This window comes from Apis mellifera, linkage group LG4 (assembly GCF_003254395.2).
Source record: "Apis mellifera strain DH4 linkage group LG4, Amel_HAv3.1, whole genome shotgun sequence".
In the NCBI taxonomy this organism is placed as follows: domain Eukaryota; kingdom Metazoa; phylum Arthropoda; class Insecta; order Hymenoptera; family Apidae; genus Apis; species Apis mellifera.
Genome location: NC_037641.1, coordinates 432,710 through 443,944, shown reverse-complemented (window position 1 = coordinate 443,944; position 11,235 = coordinate 432,710). Strand labels below are relative to the sequence as shown.

Below are 11,235 nucleotides of genomic sequence, written 5' to 3'. Positions count from 1 at the left end.
TAGTAGTAGTATTATTATTAATATTATTAGTATTTTATATATTATATTAATATCAAAATGGAAAATGAATATGTGTTGATATTAAACAAAAGCCAACAAAATATCTCTTTAATAATTAATATCATTGAAAAAAGAAGAAAAGAGGATAGTAAATATTACATATTATATATTTTATTGGTATCTATATATAAATCTTGAATAGATAGAACGTATCATAAACTTTCTACTCACCGATTTTTCTATTCTGGAGTAGGAGATATTACATGACACTCTGGTATCGTAGACAATATTTGCTTTGATTCTAGTTGCTGTACCTGAAATTATGTACGTCTCGTATATTATCTTTTTGTATTTTCTTTTTTTTTTTTTTTTAACTCGAAGCATTTTTTCTTTTTCTTTTTTATATATATAAAAATGTATATTTACTCGTTGTCGAAGAGTTTTCTCATTCACGGCAACTCTTGATAATAAATATTTCACTTTGTCTAAAAGTTCAGATTTGTGGCACAATTGTTCCCTCAAAATTTTTATCTCTCCGTTATCCTCCTCCTTCTGTACCTTTTCTAACGCGGCCACTCTTTGCTCAGCTAATTGCAAATCAGTCTCCAATGCAACGATTCGTTTCTGTGCTTCTTCGTAATTCTTCCGTAATATATCTTCGCTTTGATTATTTAATAATTTACCCTGCGTGTCATATGCATAATCATTAATGAAAGAAATGAAAGTATAAGAAGCTCTATAGAATTATATTCTTGCCTGATATGCATGATTTTTTTTTGATCCGAGTTTGAGACGTCTATTTTCTACCTGCAACTTCTCGATGATTCTTTTCAAAGTAAAAATCGTTTTTTCCATCTCCAAAACAGATTTTTTCGTACCATGATCTCGCAAATCTTTGTCCGACGATCTTGGAGTCGAATCAGATGATTTTTCTACTTTCAACAACTCTATGTACCTGTATATAAACAATAAATTATTAAAATATTGATTATCTTGTTATTATTGTTCAATCTATCAAAAAAATTATTTATTTCTTTTATTTCAAAATGAATAAATAAAGAATATGTATGAGAAAATTTAAAAAATAAAATATTATTCGTCAAAATTTTATGGTGTTCAATTCATTGAATTGTATTTAATTTTCAAAAAATTTATAATAAAAAACTTAATTTAAGAAACCTACTTTTCCAAATGTTCAACTTTTTCCCTCAATCTAGGCGTATCCGCATTTGCCTTTTCCAATTCAATACGAAGCTCGAAGTTCTCAGCTTCCAGCTTTAAATTCATTTTCTCTAGAATATCTTTAGTCATTTCCAGTTTCTCCAATTGATTGATAACGTTACCGTTACCCTGCGAAATATTATTGACAAATATGAGAAACAATTAAAAAACAAACAAACAACAAAAAAAGATAGCAATAAAGAGACAGACCTGAGAAACTGTTTCTAAAGCAGCAATGTGTCTCTTTTGCTCTTCGATTTGGAGCAAAAGTTTCTCGCTATTCTCATTCTCCAATCGATTGGATAATTCTCTAATATGATCGCGCAAAGTTTGACACTCTTTTTGAAGCTCCTGCATTATATTTTGATGAACAATCGTGGATCGAGCTGATGTATTTTCACCTACGATATTGTTTTCCGTTTTTAATTTGCTTTTTAAATACCATTTTTCTCTCTCCATGCAAGCAACCACTGATCGAAGTTTCTCATAATTGGATAATAATTTTGCGTACTCATCCGTTTTCTCTTTCAATTTCTCTTTCAATTTTTCGGCAGTTTGTTGCCACTTCTTCTGTTTTTCCCATAACAAAAGTTCTTCCGCTGTCTATAGAATAGATTTTAAAATTATTGCGTGAAAATTTTGGATATGCAATAAATAAAATATCACGTACTTTGGCTCTCTTTGCTCCCTGAGCTAGATACTCTTTATCCAATTGTGCTCGAGCTTTATAAAGCTCTTCCTCTAGAGATTTCACTTTGCGTTCAAGTTGATTTTCACGCTGAGAAGTTTTTTTCTCTTGAATTCTTACGGCCATATATCTATAACAAAGATAATGGAAAAAAGTAATTAAAGAAAGAATTAAAATTAAAATAAAAAAATTGCATAAAAAATTCTATTATTCTATTATTAATTATTAGATTATTATAATTCAAAATATTTATTATTTTTTTTTTATTATTAATTATAGAGATTCTATAAAAATATTGTATTTAAATTTTATTTAACAAATCTCAAGATATCTATCTATATAAAAATATCAAAACAGGAATTCATTATATTATAATTCTTATTATTTTACAAAATATATTACAAATTATATTACAAAAATACCTGCGGCTAAGTTGTTGTTTCAAGTCAGATATCTCATTTTTATACATTTTCTCCTTTTCTATCAGTGATTGCAGTTGTTTTTTCACAGTATCTGTACGGCACACGGTGTCTTGTTGCTGCATATCATCGTGAGCACTCAAAGTTGGCGTAATTTCATGTATCTTCAATGCTGACTCTCCGTGAGTTATTGCTTGCCGTGCTTGAGTCGCAGATTCCATTAACTGAACTTCATTCTTCATTCAAAAAAAAAATATATATATATTAGATAAAAGATACATATTTAATATATGATAAATTTCTAAATATTTTAAAGATACTTGTAATTCTTGACACGCATAACTAAGCTGATGAATTTTATCATCCTTCTCCTGCATCTCCTTCAACAAAGTAATGTTTCCTTTTGTAACCATCATACGATTTTCAGACAATTGTTTGCGCAACATGTCTGCCTCTGATTGCCATTTCGCCAATTCCCCAAGATAAATGTCTAATTCACTTTTATGTTGTTCCTCCAACCTAATGAAAAACAATATTATAATTCAATATATAGAATATTTTATTATTTTATCATTCATAATTTTACCTTTCCCTCATACGATCCATGTGTTTGAGCCTTTCCTCCGCCAACCGATGCCAACGATCGCTCAGTTCTTTAGTGATATTCAGATCTGCTTCCAAAGTCGAGACTTTTTCTTGTAATCTAGCAATCTCTTCCACTCTCATCGCGATATTTCTTATATCTTCAGTTTTCGACGTAATTTCTAAGCTTTTATCAATCAATTTTTCAGGCTCCTCTTTCGTGTTATTTTTACCATTATCGTGTTTCTCCAAACTTCTTTGAGTTTCGCATTCCATCGACAAAATACGTATGTGCAAATTTTTAATTTCTTCCTGCAAACGAGCCGCAGCTTTGCTGTGTTCGTCCCTGTCTTCTTTCAATAAATTTTGATATCTAGCTATAGTTTCTTCCTTTTGACTGAGCAATTTCTGCAAGCTATTTATCGTCGACTTTAAGGCCAGATATTCGTTGCATTGTGTGTCAGTGACTTCCAATTCAGACGAAAGCTTGTACTCGTCCAATAATTTTTTCTTCTGCGTTAATTCTAAATCTTTGCTTTTTACAATCTTATTTAACGAATCTATTTTCGCCTGACATTCCGTTATCTGTAATTCATATTTAATTAACGTAGAAGATCGTTCTGAAACGAGTTTCAATGCTTCGTCCAATTGTTCGCGAAGTAATGAAATTTCTTGATCATTATTCTCTTTCGTCGTTTCTTTCTCTTTTTTTGCCTCTTGCTCGTTGCATTCTACATTTTCTTTGGAATAAATCGATTTTTCTTTCCCATTTACTTCCATTTCCGTATTTTTTTTCGTCGATTCTTTCGTTTTTTCTTCAAATTTTAGATTTTCTGAATCATTATTTTCTTCGAAACAAATTGTTTGAACTTCAACTTCGTTCGTTTCTTTCTTGTTCAAGCAACAAGTATATGGATCTGTTTGTATTCCCTTTGGACTTAAATCTACGATTGCTTGAACTGATGCATGTTTATTCTCTTGTAAAGTAGGACTGGTTGCAATATTATGTGTGTCTGTTTTGGATTGTTGATTCTGTCCCTTATTCCATATTTTTTGAATTTGTACCATATCGTGCTCCATTTGATTTATAATCGATTCATATTCCATATATTTGTTGTTAACAATTTGTAGCTCATATTCCAGTTGCATTATTTTTCGTTTGTATTTATAATCCTATCCAATTGTTAATTATTAATTTGGAGTTAAAAAATTTTATATATTTTAAATATACTTAATAAAACAAATAATAATAATTTTAATATTTCTACAATTTTATTTTTTAAAATAATAAAATAGATAAAAAAATAAAATATATAGTTATTAATGAATAAATCGTTGATTTCTATATAAATATATTTTTCATATTTATCATATAGATTTTTCATGTCTTGCACATTTTAGATGTATAATTTATATATACATTTTATATAAATTGTAACTCATAAAAAAATGTACAGAATATAATAAAATTCAAAAAATAATATAATACAATATTAAAACAAATTTAAAAATATTTTCTTTTTCATGAATTAATTCTTTTTTTAAATAAAAAATATTAATTTATGAAAGAAAATCTTAAAAAACATAATATAAATTATGATAAACAAAAATATAAAATTTAAAATTATTTCAATTATTTTATATATATATATCTTTCATAGTTTATATAACGATATATACCTTATATTTATATAAAAAATATTAAATATTTACGTTTTTTAATAGTATATCAGTCTATATAAGAGAAAGGATTTTATTAAAAATTTGATAAAAATATCACATACGTTTAAAGTATATTGTGAATATTCCGAAAATTGCTGCATTATATCTTGCACATTATTACTTCCAATCTGTTGTTCTAGTATATCTTTTAAATTTTCAACGATTTTCAAACGATTGGTTAGCATTTCTTGCTGCTGCTTCACATTCTCATAACATTCTTTCGTTTTTTTCATCTCAGAATTAATAGTCTGACGTTCATCTTTCAATTTTATTGATAACAAGACTATTCTATCTAAAGCGCTAATAGAAGTGGAACCTGCATACTGATTTTGCAAAAATTCTATAATATCTACATATTTTCTGCAAAGATAGTTAATTAAATTTAATAAAATTTATGTTTCTATCGTACAAATGATAACAATAAAACAAATCTCCCTCAACGACATACTTTGATAATATCTACATTTCCATTAATATAAAATTTTTATGTATTTTATCAAAATACATAAATGTTTTAGATATTTAAGATATTTTTTAAAAATAGAAATGAAATACTTAAAATATATATATGTAAAATATTATATGTATAAATATGTATAATAGTTAAAATATGTATTTTAGAAATAGAATATCTAAGATATATATTTGAAGACAAAAGTAAATAATGATAGATAATGAAAATAATTATTAATGAAAATTATATCATTTATACATGTTAATAAATATAATATAATTTTATATATTTTTATGTATTACAATATTTATATATATTTCATATAAATATAATAAATATCACATCACTATTATAAAGAAATAAAAAATTTGAAGAAAACAAAATAATATTATTAATATACTATGTTACATTAACAATTAAATTTGATAAATGTTATTTTTTTTAAACAACGAAAAAATAATAAATTTTTTGATGATTCGGATATTAAATTCTCGACATAAAGTTCAAATTCTATTAAAAAATGAAATTTCTTGAATTTTTAAAGATAAAAAAAATAATTACAAAATAGATTTTTTTATCAATTTAATTCACTTTTATAATAATTTTACATTTCCATTTACTTTTATCTTCTCGCAATTATAACTTTTTATAAAAACTTAATTTATTCTTACACAACTGTAAGTATTATTTTTAATTATTAATTTAAATAATTTATATTTATACTATAAAGATTAAATACTGATACAATGATGACATGATTTTAAATACACTTTGTTAATAATTATTTTGACTACTCATTTATTTACTTTTGTCCCTAATTGTACTTTAAAATATAAAAAAATTAATGAAATTTCACAAAATAATTGTCGTTAAAGAAGATAGAACAATTTTCCAAATAGAATTTCACCTGCAACGATTATCACATTGTTTTCGGCAATCTTGCACAAAAGTGCGCAACCCTTCGCAAGTTGTTCTTGATTTATCAAGTTCTTCTTGCAAATAGGATACTTCATTTTCCAATTTCGCTTTCTGTGCATTTAAGTCCATTTCTATTATATTTTTACTAGCCAATTCGAAATCCAATTTCGAAATTGTAGCTTTATCTTCACTAATTGCTTGTAAATTTAATATGTGATGTCTAAGATTGTCCAATTCCAATATTTTTAAGGAATTCAACGAATATTGCTGTTTGGCTTCCTCTTGAGTAATCTGCAGATGTTTTTTCAAATTTTCAATCTCTACTTGAAGCTCTGAATTATTATCTTTTATTGCTGGTACTTTTTTATCGTCCAATTGCTCGGATTTCTCGAAATGCAAATCTTTAGATAATCTTTTGTGCAGAATAATTAATTCCTCTTGTAATTCAGACTTCGCAGCAATTACGCCTTTGAGATCTTCCTCGCATTTTGACAATTGGGTCTGCAATATTTCATGTAAACTAGTCACATGATCCGCTCTTTGCTTTTCCAAAAGTTCATTCGCTTGAGCTTCCTTCAACTTTTCCATTAAATCTTGATCATTTTTGCAATCGATTTCTTTCTGCAAATGATCTATAAGTTGATTTTTTTCTTGTTTTAACAATTCTAATTCTTTTCTTAAATATTGTATCTCATTATCATTCTCTAACATCAAATTATTCTCCGTTAAATTACGGAAACGAATATTTAATTCTTCGTGTTTCTCCTTCATTTCATTATAAATGGTAGAACTGACTGTATTGAACAAATTACTTTGCAATATCGAAATCTCTTGTTCGAGAATCTTATTATGCTTATTGGAATCTGCTAATGATTTGCTTAAATAGCTCTCATTTTTTATCGATTCCTTTTTATCTTGATAAGCTTTCGTGATTTCATTGTTTAATAATTGTTGAAGAGCAATAACCTTTCTGTTCGCTATTAGAACCTCGCCAGAAGCCTCTACATATTCTTTGGTTTTAATCACGTAAGCTTTTCGAATTTCATCCTCACCCTCTTCCAATATCTTTGCACTCTGTTCATAAACATCAAATTGAAGTTTTAATTTTTCAATTTCGTTTTTAAACTCGTCGTTTTGCTCTAATAACAAGTTCTTTTGCTGTTCCCATTCTTCTGCCTCACTTTTGTACGCTTCTTGCAAATTTTTCATTTCAGTCAGATATATCGATATCTTTTCGCTATCAGATTCTTCTTCAGTGTTTCGATAAATCTTATCAAAATCACCATGCTTGTTCAAAACTAATTTGTGCAATATATTGTCTTTTTTTTGCAATTCTTTTCTGCAATTATTTATATTTTTACTATCACTTTTTACTAATTATATCGAATTATAATAATTAGATATCATAATACAATAAAATAAAAGCTTAAAAAAAAAAAATGCATTTCCTTTGATACCATTATTCAACTTTGAAAGTTAAAATTACTTTTTAAAATTCTCAAACTTTTAATATTATGATTCAATATACATAATTAATTAATTAATTAAAAAGTTTCTTAGGAGAAGAAAAATAAAGTATAAACATAATAATTTGCTTTATAAAAATAGTAATATAATTATATAATAACAGCAATAACAAATAATAACAAATATAATAATGATAATAATATTAATATACTTTATATTTAATAGAAAAATATTTTATTCAATAAATTAATCTTAAATATAAATTATTATTTTACGAAATTCTATAAAAAAATAAAATTATATTTCCCAAATTATCATAGCTACAATTATACATGTTAATACCTACCTTAATTGTTTAAGTTGGTCCCTCAATTCAGTATTGCTACCTTGCACAACATTCAGATGCTCTTGCATTCTCATTGCAGGATGATACCATCCTGCTAAATGTCTCACATCTAAAGCTTCTAACAATCTCTCTAAGATACTAGACTGTATTTCTACGTTAGTTTTTCCTGAGATATTAAATAATTAGTTATCTGTTTAATTTATAAATGGAATGATAAAAAAAATGAAAAAAAAAAAAAATAGTTAGTATAGGTGTGTTTAATAATTTACGTGTGTTATTAAAAATAAAGATAAGAAAAAAAAGAATCAAAAAGAAATTTTATCGTGAAAAAAGAAAACATTTGTGCATCATTAAAGTACCATTAAAAGTAGCGAAAATTCACCATCTTGGTTCCGAATACTATCCAGAATTTCGTGCATTCCTGATCTTAAGGCTTCGTTCTCTTCTATAACCATCTGCATATTTTCTTGCAGCTCAGAAATATTTAATTTCGAATGCCACGTAGGCGTAGATTCTGCCAGTTTGGTTGAATGGAAAAATTCAGTAGTCTCGTTTACAGTAGTGTTTGAAAAATCTAATTCTTTCGAAGTCCTACATAATTTATATTTTAATACTCTTATCTAAAATATTTTAAAGTAATTTAAAAAAAAATATTGTTTTCTAAATTAATAAAAAAAAAATATTATTAATATTATTGATTTCTTACGTCTGACTTTAATTCTAAGTTTTCCTCGATCAGCAATTTATTCTGTTGTAATAACTCTTCCATTTTCTTTTCTTGTTCTTTACGTTTCGCTAAAGCATGTTCAATTGATACAGATTCATCTTCCGGAATACCTAATTTTTCCCTATAATTTTCACTATTAAATATATGGGATAGAAAAATTTCGAAAGATGCATGAATATATATAATTAACTACCTAAGAGTTATAATTTCCATTTCTTGATAAGAATTCAACATTTCTAATTTATTCACAACATTAATTAAATCTTTTATATACGCATTCTTATTTTCTAAATCATTTTTCAGATCTTTTATTTCATTCAATGCATCTGTTAAACTTTGATTTTCGTCCTCATATTTTTTTAATGTCGCTAATACTTCGCATAACTAAATAAAATAAAATATTTTTAAAATTTAAAAAATGTATCTGACAAATTAAGAATATCTAGACTGACTTTACTACTTCTTGATTCAGCATCTTCTTCCGCTTCGTTCAATTTAACTTGCAATTTGGAAATTTGTTCGTTCGCATTTTGTAATTTTTTTAACAAATCCCTTTCTTCTTTCTTTTTGTCGCTCTTTTTTACTCTAAAGGAAATATCAATAAAACTTTAACTTTCAATTTATTATGAACATCTTTATTTTTTTAAAATATATACATACTTTTGTGCATCTATTTTTAATTTTTCTATAAGAGTTGCACTCTCATTAATTTCAACTGTGGCTTCAGTTAGTTTGGTTTTTAATTCAACTATAATTTTATCGCGATAATCTATTTGTTCATTTAAATAAATTATTTCGCTTTTGTTTTGTTCTTTAGCAGAAACGACAGATTGTACTAATGATTGGGATAAATTTTCTTTTAATCGCAAAATTTCTTTGTCTTTTTCCTCTAATATTATCTAATAAATTATCGTAAAATTTAATAATTTTATTTTGAATTGGCAATAAGACAATTATTATATCTCTATATACCTTCCATTCATTAATTCTAACATCAATTGCTGTACTAAAGTCATCTATTGCTTTATCTCTATCTGTTTGTTGAATTGTAATTTCCTCAATTTGTCTAACTAATGCAATATTTTCACGTTCTAAATCAGATATTTTTTCTGAAATTAATATATAATAGTATTAATATGTAATAAAATAATCTAATTGAAAACTTTTTGCCTATTTATTTTATTTCGTCATAATAACCTTTATATTCAATAGATTTAATTTGAGCAGAACTGAGTTCTTCTGCCATTTCATTCATTTTTTCTGTTGCATCTTCCATTTCTTGAGTTAATGTTGTTAAACGTTCTTTTAATACCACATTATCTCTTTCTGTATTCTATAAAATATATCAAAATCTATCAAAATACTGTTTTTCATTATTTTCTCTATCCAAACTCACCTCCAATTCTGTCATAAGAATTTTTATCTTTTTATTTTTTCCTTGCAAAACATCATCATAATCAGTATTTTCAGATATATCTATATGCTTAAATAACAAAAATAATTTTACGAAATATTATAAATATATTATACATATATCTTCAGTATATAATTAATCAAATATCTTACTTTAGATAATTCAGCAGTTTCATGTTTTGTATCAGATATATCCCATTCTATCGCATAAAATGTTTTTTATTGTAATATTATAATATAATATTAATTGCAATATAATTACATTATTATATTGCATATTAAGTTAATATAGTAGGTTTAATAATATAAATTTGATATAATAAATATAGTAGTTTAATTAACAATAATCATTATTTAATTTAAATTTTATTTTAAACCCAAAAACAATTTACCTTTCCTCTTACGTTTAGCAGGTTCAGGTTTTAAAGAAGAAATTGTTTGTTTTAATTCACCACATTCTAAGAGTAACGATTCTACCTATTGAGCAAATAAATTTAAAAATATTATGTTAAATGATACTAATTATTTTTATATTATTTTATGTAAGGAAATATGTAATCAAACGAATAAAAAGAAAAGTGCTATTTTTTATTGAATAAATATCACATAAATAATAATAAAGATATTCTATAAAGAACAATTTAAGATAATAGCAATAAGATAATAACAATTTAAATAATTATTTTTACTTGATGATCTTTGTATTGCAGTATTTCTTGAGATAGTTTCATCAGAGTTCGTAGGTTATGTATATCACTAATGTCATCGACATCACAGCTAACTATAGCAGGATAAAAATCCTCCATATCATCATCAGTCAACGATGATGGATCCGTTGACAATAAATGATCCCAATCAGTACGACCCATTTTTCACAATGATTTATCAATTATCACCACTATAACCCCACTATTTTAACTAATTACTTTGTTTGAACTTTACAAGTGACGCTTGCCAGTCGTTGTTATGGAAACTTTGTTTTGAATTTTCAATTTAAGATCTAGCGAAAATTTAAAGAACTAAAACTAATAAAAATTAAAATTATTATATCATTTTATAATAATAAAAATATTTTGTCTTAAATCGATACTGTATAAATTTATCAAAAACAAAAATCGGTGAAATTTGCAAAAATTTATCATGATTTTATATACAATCAATCCTATCAATCATATTATTTTTATTTTGTGTTATAATATATATTTTATTAAATCATATACGAAAATATATTTATTAATAAATATTAGAAAATATATACTGTATAAATAAATTAAATGT

At 25.3% G+C, this 11,235-nt stretch overlaps 1 protein-coding gene across 2 annotated transcripts; it reads right to left on the bottom strand.

The window, feature by feature from the left end:
- Nucleotides 1-114: 114 nt before the first annotated feature.
- On the bottom strand, nt 115-10,987 carry LOC726394 (centrosomal protein of 290 kDa). Of its 2 annotated transcripts, XM_026440113.1 has the most exons (23): nt 10,647-10,826; nt 10,350-10,434; nt 10,111-10,157; nt 9,941-10,027; nt 9,742-9,877; nt 9,517-9,653; nt 9,205-9,443; nt 8,997-9,129; nt 8,738-8,928; nt 8,524-8,665; nt 8,200-8,437; nt 7,818-7,983; nt 5,994-7,343; nt 4,695-4,992; nt 2,915-4,083; nt 2,649-2,847; nt 2,332-2,564; nt 1,892-2,039; nt 1,432-1,824; nt 1,184-1,350; nt 757-955; nt 427-684; nt 115-314 (listed from the first exon to the last, which is right to left on the bottom strand). In XM_026440113.1, the coding sequence occupies exons 1-23, from the start codon at nt 10,824-10,826 to the stop codon at nt 240-242; spliced, it is 6,270 nt and encodes a 2,089-aa protein (XP_026295898.1). In that variant the 3' UTR covers nt 115-239. The 2 variants fall into 2 exon arrangements, with proteins under 2 accessions (XP_026295898.1, XP_026295899.1); XM_026440114.1 differs by lacking the exons at nt 115-314; nt 427-684; nt 757-955; nt 1,184-1,350 and having other exon boundaries at nt 1,530-1,622; nt 1,733-1,824; nt 10,647-10,987.
- Between the last annotated feature and the right edge of the window lie 248 nt (nt 10,988-11,235).

Bases quoted from the DNA above. Each gene is read 5' to 3' on its own strand.
- LOC726394 (XM_026440113.1), bottom strand. From the start codon at position 10,826: ATGGGTCGTACTGATTGGGATCATTTATTGTCAACGGATCCATCATCG. The intron at 9,878-9,940 runs GTGAGTTTGGAT...TATATTTTATAG, and splicing joins TTCTTATGACAGAATTGGAG to AATACAGAAAGAGATAATGT. The intron at 2,565-2,648 runs GTATCTTTAAAA...TTTTGAATGAAG, and splicing joins ATGCGTGTCAAGAATTACAA to AATGAAGTTCAGTTAATGGA.